The following is a 21,014-nucleotide window of genomic DNA, read 5'->3' as shown; positions in this document are numbered from 1 at the left end:
GCCGGTAGTCGCCGCAGTGCGACGCTGGTAGTCTCCGCGGTGCGAGGTCGGTAGTCGCCGCTGCGCGACGTCAGTAGTCGCCGCAATGCGACGTCAGTAGTAAGCATGGGCGGATTTTGCGAATTGGCAATCCGCGAAATTGCGTATTTACGGATTCGCAATCCGCAAAATCCGCGAACTCTCGCGAATTTGCGGATTTTTTATTTTTTTTGTGTTCGCAAGGATTTCTGCCAGTTCACGAGGATTTTGTACCAGTTCGCAAACGCAAACGCAAACTTACTTTTCGGGTAGCAACGGTCGCGAACATGTTGTTTCTACATCTGGTTCATCACAGCACCCTCTGTTTCACCACTGCCACCCTCTGTTTCACCACTGCCACCCTCTGGCTCACCCATGCCACCCTCTGGCTCACCCATGCCACCCTCTAGTTCATCACTGTAGATTATGGGTGGAAAAGCACACCTGCCCTGCCTCAACTGACATAAATGAATTAGGGGCTGATTAATGTGTTACTGAATTTGAACTTCCTGGCTGGAACCTGCTTCCTTATCTGTAATTGCTTTCTCTGAGCCTGCTGTGAGGGTCAGAGCAGGGTCATAGAATAGTTGCAAGTAGGCAACTGAACTCTGGAGGGGCCCCTCAGGAAGCACTACAGGGAATGGTTACTAATGATAAGATTGAACTTTTGCACCTGCTGAGTGCTTTCAGTTTTGCAAAAATCCAAATATCCAGCAGCATCCACAAAAAGTAATCCTTCCAGGTCAAGATCCCTGGCACCTGCTTCCTTATCTGTAATTGCTTTCTGTTGCAGTGTAATTTTTTTAACAGGACCTTTGTTGTATACTTGTAGCTATTCTCTGAGCCTGCTGTGAGGGTCAGAGCAGGGTCATAGAATAGTTGCAAGTAGGCAACTGAACTCTGGAGGGGCCCCTCAGGAAGCACTACAGGGAATGGTTACTAATGATGAGTTTGAACTTTTGCACCTGCTGAGTGCTTCCAGGTCAAGATCCAAATCAAAGTGACCAGCACATGAAGAAAGCACTGAGAGGAGCCTGCTGGACCGGAACAGGAAGTTGGAGACTGTGGGGCACTTCCTTCCTCCCAGGCCCCCCCCCAAAATGGACTCCTTGCAAAAAATAAGTGCAGGCAAATGTCAACCTGAGGAGTTATTCTAATAAAAATCATAATTTTCAAGGTTTATGCTGCCTGCTGGTGGATTTCTTGTGCGAAATTGCAAATTTTGCAATCTCGCAATTGCGAGATTGTCGCTGCCCGCCGCATCTACGTTTTCGCGAGTGTTTACTCCCGCGAAATTGTATAGTTTTCTAGTTGGCAAGTGCGACCAAGCAAAAAAATCCGCTTCGCACAAATTTACGAATTTTCGGTAAGTTCGCGAGAGTTCGGGGATTGCGAATTTACCGAAAATCCGCAAAATCCGCGAGCGGAACGGATTTTACGCCCATGCTTAGTCAGTAGTTGCCGCGGTGCGACGCCGGTAGGCGCCACGGTGCAAGGTCGGTAGTTACCGCGGTGCGATGTCGGTATTCAACGCAGTGCGACACCGGTAGTTGCTGCGAGGTTGGTAGTCGCGGCGGTGCGAAGTCGGTAGTTGCGGCGGTGCGAGGTCGGTAGTCCCACCAAGATCTAAAGCAGGCCCTAAATGTCTTATGTAGTCAACAACTGGCACCAACAGTCGGTTGTGCCATGGCCTGCTCATTGGGGTTGCTTTAACCAATCACAGCCGCGAACTACACGTGATGGATCCTTCAGGTTCCCAGAGCCTTGAATCCTGTTGGGAAGCAGCGAGCAAAGTCCTATGAAGCATCTGTAATGGGACTCTGGCACAAGGCTCTTCCACAAGAAAGAGTATGAGGTGAACCAGCAAAGTGGATTGAGGAGTGGGGTGGCATATGGGGATCAGGCCAGGTATCTTGAACCCCAGCAACTATGAAGGTTGTGCATGGTACGTCGTCAATTTCATGGCAAAAAAAACACTTGTCCTCTAGTTCTGTAGGTAGCTACCCCTTCTCTACTTCAGTTACTCTATGTCCAGTGCCAGGATACCCCTCGCGGGCTATAGTGCGCTCTACTAATACACATAACATAACAAACTATTCGCTGCATTCTGCCTCTCTAGTCAAGTTCCTCAGCATGCACTTTCTGCCCACTTCCCCAGAATGATATATAGAGTTGTGCATGTGCCCTCTAGGGCTTAGCCCTCAAGAAGTAAAGATTAACTCTAGTTCATTACAGCTCTGATCCCTTCTCACCTTCAGGAAGTCGATGTCTGGCAGGAGACACCGCTCTTCTATTTCTGTCAGCAGTGTGGTGAAGAAGTTCTGTTGCTTCTCCAAAGCTGCCACTTTCCCCTGATTCTTCTTGAGGGTCGCTTGATGTTCCTTCACCAAATGGGTGAGGAGGCTTCCCTTCTCCTTTTCAAGAAACTGTTCCAGATCAATAAATGGGAGCAATATTTTTAGATGCTGACTTCTGAATATTCCCTTTAGGAAAAAAGAAGGAAAGAGATATATAAATGCAAATATTTCTGAGTTATAATTATTTAAAGTACATTTATAGCTGTTGTACTGACATGGTTATTAATTGTGTGTCTTAAGCGTCCTAGAGACAGCAGCTTCCTTCTCACTCAAACATTAGGGCGCATATTTATGAAAAAATTCACAGAATGATGCCAAAAACTTCACAAATCTTAAGCCGCACAAATACATTCTGTGAAATCAATATAAACAGCCAACACAATTCTGAATTGGTGCTTTCCTGCCACCAGGGGTGTGATAGCTAAAGCCAAGGAGGCCCTGGTCGGACCTGGCCGGCATGTAAACATCAAAGAAGACACAAACCACCCAAGGAAGTGCACAGGTTTAACATGCATACTTTGACCCGGATGTTATCTCCATGACAGACAGGCTCCTGCCTCCAGCTTCATCACGCAGGTTGTAAACACAGGTCTGTCCCTGACAGGTGCTTCTTGCCTGTGCCGTGCCGCCATCACTGCCGCCACCATCACTGCCCCCAGCATCACTGCCGCCACCATCACTGCCCCCAGCTTCACTGCCCCCAGCATCACTCACCCCAGCATGACTGCCCCCTGCATCACTGCCCCCAGCATCACTGCCCCCAGCATCACTGCCCCCAGCATCACTGCCCCCAGCATCACTGCCGCCACCACTACTGCCGCCATCACCACCACTGCCGCCACCACCACTGCCGCCACCATCACTGCTGCCACCATCACTGCTGCCCCCAGCATCACCATTACTCATTGCTGGGTACTTCAGGGCAGTCCAGAGCAGTCATGGGAAAGCCGCTATAGATGTCTTCTATCTTTTTTGAAAAAAATAAGGCAAGTTCCTCACATTAATGGTTCAAGGAGATCAGTGGGCCCACCGTCCCCTTCTGATTTTTTAGATCTGACACAATGGAGAAAATGCTCTTCGCGGGATTGGTACTATTCTAATTTTTAAGGCATAGAAAGCCGCACGTTCAGTATGGATTGCTTTGTGATAGCTCTTTACTGAATCCCGGTAGTGCGCTCTGGAAAGAGGGTCAAAGTCCTTCCTCCAGGAGCTTTCACATTTTTTGCAAATTTTTCGCAGTGATGCTAGCTTTTCGTTATACCATAGATTTGATTTGGACATACGATTGGGGGACCACTTAGCTGGAATCAGTTTGTCCAGCGGCTGACTGATCCAATCTGAAAAGGCTAGATAAGCCTTGTCCGAATCCGTCGCCAACACCGGAACAGAGCTTGAGAGAAGGATTTTAAATTGATCCCAATTTAGCTTATGCCAAGGGCATTTCAGGGAGTGGGAGTTGTTTAATTTACATTTAGGAACTATGCCCTGAATGACCAGAGGGACCAAAAAATGGTCCGACCAGGCCATAGGAACCGGCGGTTGAGTCGTAAGGGAAGGGATGTTGGTAAAGACCGGATCCAGCAGGTGGCCTGCTGAATGAGTCAGACCAGAAACCCGCTGGTCCATCTGACAGGCCGCTAGGTCCGTCATCAGATTCGCCACATCCACATCTGAGTGGCTATTAAAATGAAGATTCAAATCTCCCAGGATCGTAAAATTAGAAGAATTGGCTACCAAAGTGCAGACAGTATCAATGAGTGCTTCCCTAAAGGCTTTGGATGGACCCGGTGGGCGATATATCAGTAACCCATTCATAGTGTAATTGGGATTAAACGTAATTTTAAAACAGGCACATTCACAGCCTAAAATAAGTTGTTTCATGAAGGAGCAGGAGTAGCCAGTTTTCACAATAGCCGCAATACCTCCGCCTCTTGTGTCTCTATTAAGGGTGTGAATGACATAACCCTCTGGAAGTGCAAGCCCTGTTCCTCTTAATCATGGCCCCAGTTCGGAAAACCAACAAAATAGAACCGGAGTCCTATTCCATTATTCCTAGCTGAAGTATTCAGGCGACCGGCCTGTTTTGAACACTCTAATTTTTTCAAAGTAAAACGCTTTGGACCCTCAGGACACTCAGTCAAGAGCATCAAGGGGGCGCCGAGAGGCAGGGGCTGGGACAGACAGTAGCTCGCCTCGCAGCGGACCGCCAGCTCAATCCCAAGATCCAACTATGAGCTTTTTAACTGCAGCAACTTTAATATATGGTATTGGAGCTGGAATTACCGCGGCTGCAGGCACCAGACTTGCCCTCCAAGGGATCCTCGTTAATGGATTTAAAGTATACTCATTCAAATTACAGGGCCTCGAAAGAGTCCTGTATTGTTATTTTTTGCCACTACCTCCCCGAGTCGGGAGTGGGTAATTTGTGCGCCTGCTGCCTTCCTTGGATGTGGTAGCTGTTTCTCAGGCTCCCTCTCCAGAATCAAACCCTGATACCCCGTTACCTGTGGTCACCATGTTAGGCACAGAAAGTACCATCGAAAGTTGATAGGGCAGACATCCGAATGTATCGTCACCGTCACGGGGACGTGCGATCGGCCCGAGATTATCTAGAGTCACCAAAGCAGCAGGGCTGAGAGGCAGGTGCATACCCAGGCCCCTGGGGGCCACAGCAGGTGGGCCCTGGTGCTGCCGTCCCCCGTTTCAGCATCGCTGGACCTCACAGAGGTCTACCTGAGCAAACTCAGAGAAAAAGGACCACCGGGAAGGGGCTGAGAGGCAGGTGCATATCTGGGCCCCTGGGGCCCCGGTGGGCAGGCCCGGGTTCTGCCTTCCCCTGATTCAGAATCATCGGACTTCACGGAGGTCTGACTGACCCTCTCCCTAGTAATCCGATGGAAAATGACCCCCCTTTCTTGTAATCCGTGCACACGAGGTGACAGAGGGGACCCAAGGCACGAAAGTACCAGACCTCCTGGAGCCCTCGCTGGGATCGGGCAGGCAAATGGCACCCCATCGAGACTTCCAGGGTAGTCCGACCATCTGGTCACCCCATAGGAAATCATTGGGTGCGACCAGATGGCCGAGGAGATCGGTGTGACCAGATGGCCGAGGGGATCGGTGCGACCAGATGGCCGAGGGGATCGGTGCGACCAGATGGCCGATGGGGATCGGTGCGACCAGAGGGCCGGGCACGAAAGGGAAGCCATCTGGTCACTCTGTGCCCCAATGAAAGAGTGAGCGGGAGCTGGGGAATGGGGGACTGGAGGCCCAGGGCTGGAGCAAGGACGGAGCCCGGGGTGGGGAGGCCACACTCCCTGGGGCTCTCAGGGAGCCCGGGTGGAGCTCCTGAACCCAGGCACGAAAGGGGAGGCTCCCGGGGCACAACGGAACCCTGTCCCTGGGCCTTTGGCAGTGCAGCAGGCTGGGGGACAAGGCCCAGGGCCGGGCCCCCAACCAGGGGGCCCGGCCGGGCCCCTGGACCCAGCCAGGGCTCCCAGGCCCAGAGGCGCAGGGTAAGCCTCCCAGTGCCTGCCGGACACCATCCCGGGCACCCTGCCACACGGCAGGATCGAGGACGGAGCCCAGGGTGGGGAGGTCACCCTCCCTGGGGCCCTCAGTGGAGCTCCTGATCCCAGTCAAGCAAGGGGAGGCTCCCCGGGCACAACGGAACCCCGTCCTGGGACTTTGGCAGTGTGGCAGGCTGGGGGACAGGGCTCAGGGCCAGAGCACCTAACCCGGGGCTCCTGGATTCAGACGTGGATCCCAGTCCCAGAGGCGCAGGGGAAGCCTCCCCGGGAATGCCGGACACCATCCCAGGCACCCTGAATTGTGGCAGGACCAAGGACGGAGCCCGGGGTGGGGAGGCCACCATACCTGGGGCCCTCAGGGGCCTCGGATGGAGCTCCTGAACCCAGCCAAGCAAGGGGAGGATCGCCAGGCACAACAGAACCCCGTCCTGGGCCTTTGGCAGTGCAGGAGGCTGGGGGACATGGCCCAGGGCCGGAGCACCCAACCCGGGGCCCGGCCGGCCCCTTGACCAAGCTGGGGCTCCCAGGCCCAGAGGCGCAGGGAAAGCCTCCCCAGGGCCTGCCGGACACCATCCATGTCACCCTGCCACGCGGCAGGACAGAGGACGGAGCCCAGTGTGGGCGGGCACCCTCCCTCAGGGGCTCCGGATGGAGCTCCAGGTCCAAGCCCATCAGGGGGAGTCTCCCCGGGCCCACGGATCCCATCCAGGGCAGCCTGCCACGCGGCAGGCCCAAGGACGAACTCATGGATGGGGAGGCATCCTGGCCAGTCCAGCCGCCAGCTGAGGACTGCTAGGCTGAGAGGGGTCCCAGAGTACCTTGTCCCTAGTAATCTGAAGGAAGGCTACCCAACTTTATGGGAACCCACATGCACTGAGTGACGGAGAGGACCCTAGGCGTGAACGTGCCCGACCTCCGGGAGCCCTTGCTGGGATCGTGGAGGCTAGTGGCACTTCATCGGGACTTCCAGGGAAGACCGGCCATCTGATCGCCCGATTGGAAAGCATTGCGTGCCACCAGATGGCCAAGGGGAAAGGTGCGACCAGATGGCTGGGACACAAAGTACTCCCAGATGCTACTCTCTGCCCATGCAGGGCAGGGCTCGGGGGTTCTACTTCCCGTGGGCTCAGGGACCCCGGCTGGGTCTCAGGCACGGGAGGATCCCAGGAGCTCTCGGGTACAGACGCCCGGGGGAGGACTGCCCCGGTCCCAGGTAGCCCGACCCGGGCACTTTACCACGCCGTTGGCCCAGAGGAGGGAACCCGTACACCCGGGGGAGGACTGCCCTGGACCCATGGAGCCCGTCCCGGGCACTTTGTAACACCATTGGCCTGGAGGAGGGAGCCCTTGAAGCCCGGGGGAGAAATGCTCGGGAACCATGGAACCCGTCCCGGGCACTTTGTCATGCCGTTGGCCTGGAGGAGGGAGCCCCGGATGCTCAGGGGAGGACTGCCTGGGACCCATGGAGCCCGTCCTGGGCAAAATGCCATGCCGTTGGCCCAGAGGAGGGAGCCCCGGATGCCCGGGGGAGGACTGCCCGGGAAACATGGAGCCTGTCCTGGGTACTTTGCCATGCTGTGGGCTGGAGGAGGGAGCCCCTGATGCCTAGGGAGGTGTTGTCCAGGCATAGCCCATCTGGTCCCCGGCAGAGAACTGCCATCCAGGGCGGGGTATCCGGGCATACCCTGCCCCTAGTAATCCGGAGGAAGGCTACCCCACTTTCTGAGAACCTGTGCACACAGAGTGACGGAGGGGACCCAGGCCGCGGAAGCGCCCAACCTCCTGGAGCCCTCCCGGGGAGGCAAATGGCACCTCATCGGGACTTCCAGAGAAGACCGGCCATCTGGTGGCCCCATTGGAGAGCATTGGTTCGACCAGATGGTCAAGGTGAAAGGTGCAACCAGATGGCGGGAACCAAATGGAGTCCCAGCTGCTCCCGCCTGCCTACGCAGGGCAGGGCTAGGGGGCTCCGCTTCCAGTGGGCTCAGGGACCCCAGCTGGGCATCAGACACAGGGAGGACCACCGGAGCTCTCGGGCCCAGACGCCCAGGGAAGGACTACCCGGGAACCATGGAGCCCGTCCCGGGCACTTTGCCGTGCCATTGGCCTGGAGGAGGGAGCCCCGGACGCCCGGTGGTGACTGCCCGGGAACCATGGAGCCTGTCCTGGGCACTTTGCCATGCCGTGGGCCGGAGGAGGGAGCCCCGGATGCCTAGAGAGGTGTTGGCCAGGAATAGCCCATCTGGTCCCCGGCAGAGAACTGCAATCCCGGGAGGGGTATCTGGGCATACCCTGCCCCTAGTAATCCAGAGGAAGGCTACCCCGCTTTCTGAGAACCCGTGCGCACCAAGTGACGGAGGGGACCCAGGCCGCCAAGGCGCCTGACCTCCTGGAGCCCTCCCTGGAATCGGGGAGGCAAATGGCACCTCATCGGGACTTCCAGGGAAAACCGGCCATCTGGTCGTCCCATTGGAAAGCATTGCGTGCCACCAGATGGTCAAGGGGAATGGTTTCCTAAGGTGCTGGGCCCCCAGGTTAAGGTAAAGGCCATTACAGGAATCTAATCTGGCCAATATCAAGGCGCACATGACCAGTCATTGAGAATTTACTGGGATGAAAGAAAGGATATTTCTAATTTGCCTCAGGATAAAAAAAGTGGAAGATGTCAGGGCATTGATTTTTGGACCGGGCATGTTGTAGGCGTCCTTTCAAAATACTAAAGTATCAATCTTTTGCTACCTAAATGCGGTCGCAAATCATGAACAAATTACCCATTCCTGAGTTGGGGTGGTAGGCCATTTGCAGACCGGGGTCCCTATACCTTTCTGTATGTTGAAAACTTTGGGCCCGATTCACAAAGGCAAACTTACACTTTTATGTAGGTTTACTATTTTTTTGCAATTCATGAATTTCCAGTTATTATTAGGTTTACAACTGCAGGGACTCCGTCGTTAGAGCGGAGCGCTCCACGCATAAAAAGATAAGATTGTGTGGAGTTCTTCACCCCGAAAGCGCAGTCTCCAAAGTCAAAAACTTATTATAAACTTGAGTTTGTGAGTAGCAAAAAAAATAGTAAACTTACACAAATTGTTACCTTTGTGAATCAAGCCCTTCCTTTTTCTAATGCAGCAGAAAAAGTATACTTTATTGAAGGCGGTCACAGACATGGTGGTCTGCTGAGCTCTCAGGCCAACATACCTGTGAGGGCCACCAATCACAGTAAGTAGCAATTTGTGGCCTAACTCATGAATATTAAGGCTTTAGTGCGGATTATGTGACCTATTAGTACAAGTTGCTGCCAGTGCTTTGGACGAGTATTTAGTGAGCCAGGCCCCAGGTGCTGTCGCAGATGCTCTCGAGTAGTGTTGACAAGTTTGGTGGAGCTGGGAAATGGGGCAGTTTAGCCTTATATTTCTTTTCCTTTGCTTTCTGAGTTGGGATTCTGTGTCAGAATCCTGAAAAGGCTTCCCTATCCCTTTGCTGTTGTTCTAGCGATGAAGGAATAAACTTCTGCCATGAGCTGAAGCAGAAGCATTTATTAATATGATGACTACGCAGTGCCTAGAAGACTAATGTATGGCTTGTGAGCATGGTGTCATGAAAGTCATGCTAACTTTAACGTATGACATGCTATGGCGTCTTTAGTAGACCAGTAACCCGGAGCTCTCACTTGGCAGCGTGAAGGTGTTTGTTTGTATCCTGGTACCTGTACGGCCTTGTTTTGTGTAGAGGCTTCAGAAGGTGACTAGCTTGGACTCCTGCGTAAAACCCTCGTCTACAAACGTCTCCATTTTGGTATACATGTGTGTGCTGTGCTTGCCTCTTTGCCAATGTTTGTTATGTGGAAGTCTAATTGAAATAATAGCAATCAGTACATATGATAGAGAAAATGTATTATAGAAGACAAGATAATACAAATACGAGCAGCACAGAGACAGTCAGCACAGACGCTGAGTGTCTAACGAGGAGGAGTCTTCCAAAGCTATTTATTGGTGAAAACCACAAGAGGAAAATAGTCACTATTCATGCAAATATGTTCAGTAAAGTACAGAATTATGACACTTCTTAAGAAATTAAGCAAAGGGGGCGGCTCCGGCCCATCAGTAGCCTCAGCAAGTTACACAAGTATAGAACACTAGGCCAATCAGAAGAGGCCAACACTGTGTGATACCTGCCTGGGCGGAGGGGGCGGCTCCGGCCCATCAGTAGCCTCAGCAAGTTACACAAGTATAGAGCACTAGACCAATCAAAAGAGGCCAACACTGTGTGATACCTGCCTGGGCGGAGGGGGCGGCTCCGGCCCATCAGTAGCCTCAGCAAGTTACACAAGTATAGAACACTAGGCCAATCAGAAGAGGCCAGCACTGTGTGATACCTGCCTGGGCGGAGGGGGCGGCTCCGGCCCATCAGTAGCCTCAGCAAGTTACACAAGTATAGAACACTAGACCAATCAGAAGAGGCCAACACTGTGTGATACCTGCCTGGGCGGAGGGGGCGATTCCGGCCCATCAGTAGCCTCAGCAAGTTACACAAGTATAGAACACTAGGCCAATCAGAAGAGGCCAACACTGTGTGATACCTGCCTGGACGGAGGGGGCGGCTCCGGCCCATCAGTAGCCTCAGCAAGTTACACAAGTATAGAACACTAGGCCAATCAAAAGAGGCCAACACTGTGTGATACCTGCCTGGGCGGGGGGCGGCTTTGGCCCATCAGTAGCCTCAGCAAGTTACACAAGTATAGAACACTAGGCCAATCAGAAGAGGCCAACACTGTGTGATACCTGCCTGGACGGAGGGGCGCCTCCGGCCCATCAGTAGCCTCAGCAAGTTACACAAGTATAGAACACTAGGCCAATCAGAAGAGGCCAACACTGTGTGATACCTGCCTGGGCGGAGGGGGCGGCTCCGGGCCATCAGTAGCCTCAGCAAGTTACACAAGTATAGAGCACTAGGCCAATCAGAAGAGGCCAACACTGTGTGATACCTGCCTGGGCGGAGGGGCGCCTCCGGCCCATCAGTAGCCTCAGCAAGTTACACAAGTATAGAACACTAGGTCAATCAGAAGAGGCCAACACTGTGTGATACCTGCCTGGGCGGAGGGGCGCCTCCGGCCCATCAGTAGCCTCAGCAAGTTACACAAGTATAGAACACTAGGCCAATCAGAAGAGGCCAACACTGTGTGATACCTGCCTGGGCGGAGGGGCGCCTCCGGCCCATCAGTAGCCTCAGCAAGTTACACAAGTATAGAACACTAGGCCAATCACAAGAGGCCAACACTGTGTGATACCTGCCTGGGCGGAGGGGCGCCTCCGGCCCATCAGTAGCCTCAGCAAGTTACACAAGTATAGAGCACTAGACCAATCAGAAGAGGCCAACACTGTGTGATACCTGCCTGGGCGGAGGGGGCGGCTCCGGCCCATCAGTAGCCTCAGCAAGTTACACAAGTATAGAACACTAGGCCAATCAGAAGAGGCCAACACTGTGTGATACCTGCCTGGGCGGAGGGGCGCCTCCGGCCCATCAGTAGCCTCAGCAAGTTACACAAGTATAGAACACTAGGCCAATCAGAAGAGGCCAACACTGTGTGATACCTGCCTGGGCGGAGGGGCGCCTCCGGCCCATCAGTAGCCTCAGCAAGTTACACAAGTATAGAGCACTAGACCAATCAGAAGAGGCCAACACTGTGTGATACCTGCCTGGGCGGAGGGGGCGGCTCCGGCCCATCAGTAGCCTCAGCAAGTTACTCAAGTATAGAACACTAGGCCAATCACAAGAGGCCAGCACTGTGTGATACCTGCATGGGCGGGGGGCGGCCCTGGCCCATCAGTAGCCTCAGCAAGTTACACAGGTATAGAACACTAGGCCAATCAGAAGAGGCCAACACTGTGTGATACCTGCCTGGGCGGAGGGGGCGGCTCCGGCCCATCAGTAGCCTCAGCAAGTTACACAAGTATAGAACACTAGGCCAATCAGAAGAGGCCAGCACTGTGTGATACCTGCCTGGGCGGAGGGGGCGGCTCCGGCCCATCAGTAGCCTCAGCAAGTTACACAAGTATAGAACACTAGGCCAATCACAAGAGGCCAACACTGTGTGATACCTGCCTGGGCGGAGGGGGCGGCTCCGGCCCATCAGTAGCCTCAGCAAGTTACACAAGTATAGAACACTAGGCCAATCAGAAGAGGCCAACACTGTGTGATACCTGCCTGGGCGGAGGGGCGGCTCTGGCCCATCAGTAGCCTCAGCAAGTTACACAAGTATAGAGCACTAGGCCAATCAGAAGAGGCCAGCACTGTGTGATACCTGCCAGGGCGGAGAGGGCGGCTCCGGCCCATCAGTAGCCTCAGCAAGTTACACAAGTATAGAACACTAGGCCAATCACAAGAGGCCAACACTGTGTGATACCTGCCTGGGCGGAGGGGGCGGCTCCGGCCCATCAGTAGCCTCAGCAAGTTACACAAGTATAGAACACTAGGCCAATCACAAGAGGCCAACACTGTGTGATACCTGCCTGGGCGGAGGGGGCGGCTCCGGCCCATCAGTAGCCTCAGCAAGTTACACAAGTATAGAACACTAGGCCAATCACAAGAGGCCAACACTGTGTGATACCTGCCTGGGCGGAGGGGCGCCTCCAGCCCATCAGTAGCCTCAGCAAGTTACACAGGTATAGAGCACTAGGCCAATCAGAAGAGGCCAACACTGTGTGATACCTGCCTGGGCGGAGGGGCGCCTCCGGCCCATCAGTAGCCTCAGCAAGTTACACAAGTATAGAGCACTAGGCCAATCAGAAGAGGCCAACACTGTGTGATACCTGCCTGGGCGGAGGGGCGCCTCCGGCCCATCAGTAGCCTCAGCAAGTTACACAAGTATAGCGCACTAGGCCAATCAGGAGAGGCCAGCACTGTGTGATACCTGCCTGGGCGGAGAGGGCGGATCAGGCCCATCAGTAGCCTCAGCAAGTTACACAAGTATAGAACACTAGGCCAATCAGAAGAGGCCAACACTGTGTGATACCTGCCTGGACGGAGGGGGCGACTGCGGGCCATCAGTAGCCTCAGCAAGTTACACAAGTATAGAACACTAGGCCAATCAGAAGAGGCCAACACTGTGTGATACCTGCCTGGGCGGGGGGTGGCTCTGGCCCATCAGTAGCCTCAGCAAGTTACACAAGTATAGAACACTAGGCCAATCAGAAGAGGCCAACACTGTGTGATACCTGCCTGGACGGAGGGGGCGGCTCCGGGGCATCAGTAGCCTCAGCAAGTTACACAAGTATAGAACACTAGGCCAATCAGGAGAGGCCAGCACTGTGTGATACCTGCCTGGGCGGAGGGGGCGGCTCCGGCCCATCAGTAGCCTCAGCAAGTTACACAAGTATAGAGCTCTAGACCAATCAGAAGAGGCCAAAACTGTGTGATACCTGCCTGGGCGGAGGGGGTGATTCCGGCCCATCAGTAGCCTCAGCAAGTTACACAAGTATAGAGCACTAGGCCAATCACAAGAGGCCAACACTGTGTGATACCTGCCTGGGCGGAGGGGCGCCTCCGGCCCATCAGTAGCCTCAGCAAGTTACACAAGTATAGAACACTAGGCCAATCAGGAGAGGCCAGCACTGTGTGATACCTGCCTGGGCGGAGGGGCGCCTCCGGCCCATCAGTAGCCTCAGCAAGTTACACAAGTATAGAACACTAGGCCAATCAGAAGAGGCCAACACTGTGTGATACCTGCCTGGGCGGAAGGGCGCCTCCGGCCCATTAGTAGCCTCAGCAAGTTACACAAGTATAGAGCACTAGGCCAATCAGAAGAGGCCAACACTGTGTGATACCTGCCTGGGCGGAAGGGCGGCTCCGGCCCATCAGTAGCCTCAGCAAGTTACACAAGTATAGAGCACTAGGCCAATCAGAAGAGGCCAACACTGTGTGATACCTGCCTGGGCGGAGGGGGCGGCTCCGGCCCATCAGTAGCCTCAGCAAGTTACACAAGTATAGAACACTAGGCCAATCACAAGAGGCCAACACTGTGTGATACCTGCCTGGGCGGAGGGGGCAGCTCCGGCCCATCAGTAGCCTCAGCAAGTTACACAAGTATAGAACACTAGGCCAATCAGAAGAGGCCAACACTGTGTGATACCTGCCTGGACGGAGGGGCGGCTCCGGCCCATCAGTAGCCTCAGCAAGTTACACAAGTATAGAACACTAGGCCAATCAGAAGAGGCCAGCACTGTGTGATACCTGCCTGGGCGGAGGGGCGCCTCCGGCCCTATAGTAGCCTCAGCAAGTTACACAAGTATAGAACACTAGGCCAATCAGAAGAGGCCAACAATGTGTGATACCTGCCTGGGCGGAGGGGGGCGGCTCCGGCCCATCAGTAGCCTCAGCAAGTTACACGAGTATAGAACACTAGGCCAATCAGAAGAGGCCAACACTGTGTGATACCTGCCTGGACGGAGGGGCGCCTCCGGCCCATCAGTAGCCTCAGCAAGTTACACAAGTATAGAACACTAGGCCAATCAGAAGAGGCCAGCACTGTGTGATACCTGCCTGGGCGGAGGGGCGCCTCCGGCACTATAGTAGCCTCAGCAAGTTACACAAGTATAGAGCACTAGGCCAATCAGAAGAGGCCAGCACTGTGTGATACCTGCCTGGACGGGGGGGCGCCTCCGGCCCATCAGTAGCCTCAGCAAGTTACTCAAGTATAGAACACTAGGCCAATCACAAGAGGCCAGCACTGTGTGATACCTGCATGGGCGGGGGGCGGCTCCGGCCCATCAGTAGCCTCAGCAAGTTACACAAGTATAGAACACTAGGCCAATCAGAAGAGGCCAACACTGTGTGATACCTGCCTGGGCGGAGGGGCGCCTCCGGCCCATCAGTAGCCTCAGCAAGTTACACAAGTATAGAACACTAGGCCAATCAGGAGAGGCCAACACTGTGTGATACCTGCCTGGACGGAGGGGGCGGCTCCGGCCCATCAGTAGCCTCAGCAAGTTACACAAGTATAGAACACTAGGCCAATCACAAGAGGCCAACACTGTGTGATACCTGCCTGGGCGGAGGGGCGGCTCCGGCCCATCAGTAGCCTCAGCAAGTTACACAAGTATAGAACACTAGGCCAATCAGAAGAGGCCAACACTGTGTGATACCTGCCTGGGCGGAGGGGCGGCTTTGGCCCATCAGTAGCCTCAGCAAGTTACACAAGTATAGAGCACTAGGCCAATCAGAAGAGGCCAGCACTGTGTGATACCTGCCAGGGCGGAGAGGGCGGCTCCGGCCCATCAGTAGCCTCAGCAAGTTACACAAGTATAGAACACTAGGCCAATCAGGAGAGGCCAACACTGTGTGATACCTGCCTGGGCGGAGGGGCGCCTCCGGCCCATCAGTAGCCTCAGCAAGTTACACAAGTATAGGGCACTAGGCCAATCAGAAGAGGCCAGCACTGTGTGATACGTGCCTGGGCGGAGGGGCGCCTCCGGCCCATCAGTAGCCTCAGCAAGTTACACAAGTATAGAACACTAGGCCAATCAGGAGAGGCCAACACTGTGTGATACCTGCCTGGGCGGAGGGGCGCCTCCGGCCCATCAGTAGCCTCAGCAAGTTACACAAGTATAGAGCACTAGGCCAATCAGAAGAGGCCAGACTGTGTGATACCTGCCTGGGCGGAGGGGCGCCTCCGGCCCATCAGTAGCCTCAGCAAGTTACACAAGTATAGAACACTAGGCCAATCAGAAGAGGCCAACACTGTGTGATACCTGCCTGGACGGAGGGGGCGGCTCCGGCCCATCAGTAGCCTCAGCAAGTTACACAAGTATAGAGCACTAGGCCAATCAGAAGAGGCCAGCGATGTGTGATACCTGCCTGGGCGGAGGGGAGCCTCCGGCCCATCAGTAGCCTCAGCAAGTTACACAAGTATAGAGCACTAGACCAATCACAAGAGGCCAACACTGTGTGATACCTGCCTGGGCGGAGGGGGCGGCTCCGGCCCATCAGTAGCCTCAGCAAGTTACACAAGTATAGAACACTAGACCAATCACAAGAGGCCAACACTGTGTGATACCTCCCTGGGCGGAGGGGGCGACTCCGGCCCATCAGTAGCCTCAGCAAGTTACACAAGTATAGAACACTAGACCAATCACAAGAGGCCAACACTGTGTGATACCTCCCTGGGCGGAGGGGGCGACTCCGGCCCATCAGTAGCCTCAGCAAGTTACACAAGTATAGAGCACTAGACCAATCACAAGAGGCCAACACTGTGTGATACCTCCCTGGGCGGAGGGGGCGACTCCGGCCCATCAGTAGCCTCAGCAAGTTACACAAGTATAGAACACTAGGCCAATCAGAAGAGGCCAACACTGTGTGATACCTGCCTGGCCGGAGGTGCTGTGACTTGTTGCTACCCACATATTTTTTGTGACATTTTGGGACAGTCTAAGCTAATGCAATGTACCAGTAATGCTAATTTCTGCAGAGACTTTGAAACACCTGGTCTAGTGACGTGCACGTAGAATGTGCTATTTCTCATATTGTGTGCCCAAGCTCATGTGGCGAAGCTCGCATCATGTACTGTCTGAGAGTGGTTCTTGAGCAAGCCTTGTGTTACAAAAGCTGCTTGACTTTGAGCCGTGGAAAGGTACACGCATTTGTCTGGTGATTTTATGTCAACTTTGCGAGGGCCTTAAAAGAAAGACATGTGGTATCAAAGTTGGTTTTCACAGTTAGACGTCTGCTCCCGATCAGAGCTGTTTTTTAATAATTGCATTTTGCAGACCCGCCCTAAATGCAAGGCGCTGCAGTTATTTAACAATAACCACTCGGAATCCTCTCACCTCCCACTCAGCAGATGTCGCTTCCTTCTCGCTTTTCCAGTTTTGAAGCGTTGATAGGGTACTTTTCAGGTTTGGCAGCATGTTCTTAAGAGGAACCTAAAAATAAACACATCAAATGTTACAAATAAATGATTCAATGAACATTCATCAATGATTAATTAATCAGCAAAAACGTTGTAGGAGAGTAGGGTCTGCTATCCTATGGTCACCCCAATTTTTGCTTTTTGCTTCACTGGTTTTCGACTTAATGTGGCTGTGGGCCTGCTGATCAGACCCACAGCCTGCTGTTCTCTCTCTAAATTCACATACTTGTACTATAGGTACATCACCAATTTGGTACTGGACACCTTGTCAGCCCCTATACAATGCACTATAGGTGCTCAGGGCATAGGGGCCACCAAGGCCTACCACGGGCTGCAGCATATCTTTTGCCACCCCTGGCTGGTACTTAATTGACACAACTGGCTGATCACTCAGCTGGGGCAAGGTGGTGTAATCACCCCTTGCTTAGATATAGTATACCTATATCTAAACCTATATCTGAACACATATATACCTATCAGTCACTCCTATGGCAGGCCTTAACAATCCTGGAGGCAGAGTGCTTGGTTTTATGTGAGATGGTGCTCTAGCATGAGCTGAGCCTGTCTGCAGTGTTCGGAACCATTTCCTTACTGCTGTTCCAGGATATTGCCATACCATATACTCTTAAGTGCATTATAATCCTCGCGGTTATTGCTAACTTTGGTTTGGCTTTATCAAAACATGTTGTGTTTGGTTTCATACACTTTGGAATACTACCCCCTTGCCAGTTCTGGTGACAGGGGTAGCATTCCACCCTTCTAGAGGGAGAAGACATGTTACTTCACTTAAAACGCGCTTAATCCTAACCAGAGCCTCAGCATCACAAAATGGATGCTGCTGCCCCGACACAAGTCTGACCTCCTGCTGCTGACCAAAACTTGGCAGAGGAGGCCTGGACAAAGGGTTTCCTGTCACAGGGAGGTGCTACACCACCCCAGACCGGAGATAGTGGATTGGAGCAGGGAGGGTTGAAAGAAATTAGACACTGCCTGGGGCACACAAGGTGTCCCATGCAAAATCCAGTCAAACCGGTTCTGGGGCACTCCAGCCCCAGTCCTGGCACGAAACTGGACAAAGGGAAAGGGGTGTAACCACCCCCTTCCTGGGTCCCACTCATAGGAGGGACCTAGCAGGTAATCCATCCCCCAGATTTGGAATAAAGGTGGGAGCAGTGCCAATGCACATCAGATTATCCTGACAGAAACTTATGATACGAAACTCTGGACCCTTCGACATCCTACTCGACGTAGAAGACTGAAGAATCTCCCTTGTGGTCAAGGAGTGACCACCCTGTGCAAACAGGCACCATCCAGTGCCTCACCGTTTGCTTTGTTGCAGTTCCTGCCGGAACTCAAGCAACAGAGATCAACAAGACTCAGCTTTCCTGCCAACAGCCCGATCCACAGTCCCAGCGAATCTGAGACCCGTGGAGGTGACCTGAAGTGTGGGGCCGTCCATCTTGGAAAAACCACAACGTGCTGACTGTGCATCTCCCGAGGCTGTGCATTGGGGTTTCAGAAGCCCGAGCCCGAGCAGCTTTTGCACCAAAGCTCTCCCCTCGACACTCACTGAGTGCTGCGTGGGGCCCTTTTGCATTTTCCTGCTCGACGTGTTGGTCCGGTCGCTTGCCCGTTGGCTAGCGGCCCCAGTACTGATGAACCTTTGAATTTGCTCTGCTAGTCTGGTTGCTCCAGACTGGCCCTCGCTCCCCTGAAAAGGAGCACCCGCTCTGACCTTGCTGGTCCGAGTAAGAAGCGATCTTTGAATCCTGCGTGGGTTGCCCTTAACTCCGATCCGGAAGCCGACACCGCCGACAGTGAGAGCCTTTGTGGGTCAGCTCGTGATTCACTCCTGGACATCCTCGGTGCCCCAGTGTCCATGTGGCAGCGGAGACAAGCTTCATGACAACCACCTGATTGCGCCCAACATCGCCTGGTTCCTTCCTGGTTCCTTCCTGGTCACTGGCTAGTGACCCAGACTCTGTCCCCTCTGCTTTCAGGTACTCTACATCTTCAATCCACCCTTGGATCACACCGGACTCTTCTCTTCTGGCCGCCTGCAGCATCTTCATCTCCAGGCTCCATAGATCTACACAACGAAACCCGACACGCTTTTGCACCTGTGCACCCGCTTCCTGTGGGTGAGGTAACTCTTGAACGCCGGTGCTCCTGTAGTGGTTTACACCTCTAGTGTCCAAGTCTAAAGTTTTGTACTTCTAGTCCAGTTAGAAGACTCTTAAAACTGTAACTCGATAACTTTTACACACTATTGACTTTGCATTGGTGCATGTCTGTGCTTTTAGCGATGCACCCGAATGCTGCGGGCTACTCCTGTCCTAACTGCTGTTCGTCCAGTGTAGTCCCAGCGATTCCCAAGGCCCCAGGCCTTACCACTGTTCGATTAGTGATACTTATACCACTATTTTGATATATGGTTTGAGTGGCCACCGGCCTCATCCATAAACGTGCAACTTTCATATGTCATATTGTGCTTTTGTTTAAACACTTGTGCTCCTATAATCATAAAGAGTACAGGGGATTATTCTGAGAATAAATACATATATTTTTATAATATATAACTTGTGTGGTGTCCTTTCATTTGATATTACAGGATTCCATATGGTAAAACAGCTGGCTTCACATGCCCTCTTGAGTTAAGCCTAAGACTGCTTGTGTCTATGCTACCACTAGGATAGCTTGTCTATAAGATTGACTTTACAACCACCACCATAAGGGATTGTTTGGACTGATACAAGGTGCCCACAGAACTGTGGACATCATACATCAGGCCAACTTCTCACAAACTTGATCGTTCCAATTTCCAATTAACCACACCCTGACACCTCCCAGGATACTACACAGTTCCTGTCATAGTCCGCCCCAGAACCATGAGGGCCCATGTGCGTAGAACATCAACATGCCACATTCACCACAACCCCATGGAACTCTTCAGCCGAGCCAGTTATTCTTCCACTGTCAGTCATTCTCCCACTGACAGTCATTCTCCCACTGACAGTCATTCTCCCACTCACAGTCATTCTCCCACTCACAGTCATTCCCCTCACTGTCAGTCATTCCCCTCACTGTCAGTCATTCTCCCACGGACAGTCATTCTCCCACTGACAGTCATTCTCCCACTCACAGTCATTCCCCTCACTGAGAGTTCATTCCCCTCACTGACAGTTCATTCTCCTCACTGACAGTTCATTCTCCTCACTGACAGTTCATTCTCCTCACTGACAGTTCATTCTCCTCACTGACAGTTCATTCCCCTCACTGACAGTTCATTCCCCTCACTGACAGTTCATTCCCCTCACTGACAGTTCATTCCCCTCACTGACAGTTCATTCTCCTCACTGACAGTTCATTCCCCTCACTGACAGTTCATTCCCCTCACTGACAGTTCATTCTCCTCACTGACAGTTCATTCTCCTCACTAACAGTTCATTCTCCTCACTGACAGTTCATTCCCCTCACTGACAGTTCATTCTCCTCACTGACAGTTCATTCCCCTCACTGACAGTTCATTCTCCTCACTGACAGTTCATTCTCCTCACTGACAGTTCATTCCCCTCACTGACAGTTCATTCCCCTCACTGAAAGTTCATTCCCCTCACTGACAGTTCATTCTCCTCACTGACAGTTCATTCTCCTCACTGACAGTTCATTCTCCTCACTGACAGTTAATTCTCCTCACTGTCAGTCATTCCCCCACTGTCAGTCATTCCCCCACTGTCAGTCATTCCCCCACTGTCAGTCATTCCCCCACTGACAGTCATTCACCCACCGACAGTCATTCACCCACCGACAGTCATTCACCCACTGTCAGTCATTCCCCCGCTGTCAGTCATTCCCCCGCTGTCAGTCATTCCCCCGCTGTCAGTCATTCCCCCGCTGACAGTCATTCCCCCACAGACAGTCATTCCCCCACAGACAGTCATACCCCCACAGTCATACCCCCACAGTCATACCCCCACAGACAATCATTCTCCCACTGACAGTCATTCAACCACTGACAGTCATTCAACCACTGACAGTCATTCAACCACTGACAGTCATTCAACCACAGACAGTCATTCCCCCACTGACAGTCATTCCCCCACAGACAGTCATTCAACCACTGACAGTCCTTCAACCACTGACAGTCCTTCAACCACTGACAGTCCTTCAACCACTGACAGTCATTCTCCCACAGTCATTCTCCCA

General features: G+C 53.2%; 1 protein-coding gene and 1 pseudogene across 1 annotated transcript in view; both read right to left on the bottom strand.

Annotated features, from left to right (window-relative positions):
* The window catches only part of LOC144805932 (E3 ubiquitin-protein ligase TRIM11-like), a 200,707-nt gene that overhangs the window by 131,729 nt on the left and 47,964 nt on the right, over positions 1–21,014 (bottom strand). Inside the window, exons 2-3 of the mRNA XM_078672404.1 lie at positions 16,726–16,821; positions 2,271–2,501 (exon numbers count right to left, since the gene is read on the bottom strand). Of these exons, the coding sequence (XP_078528530.1) occupies positions 2,271–2,501; positions 16,726–16,821 (327 nt within the window). The remainder of the gene's footprint in view (positions 1–2,270; positions 2,502–16,725; positions 16,822–21,014) is intronic.
* Positions 4,639–5,027, bottom strand: LOC144805934 (18S ribosomal RNA; annotated as a pseudogene).

The sequence above is a fragment of the Lissotriton helveticus genome, assembly GCF_964261635.1.
Source record: "Lissotriton helveticus chromosome 1_1 unlocalized genomic scaffold, aLisHel1.1 SUPER_1_unloc_33, whole genome shotgun sequence".
In the NCBI taxonomy this organism is placed as follows: domain Eukaryota; kingdom Metazoa; phylum Chordata; class Amphibia; order Caudata; family Salamandridae; genus Lissotriton; species Lissotriton helveticus.
This window is presented reverse-complemented; position numbering and strand designations above follow the sequence as displayed.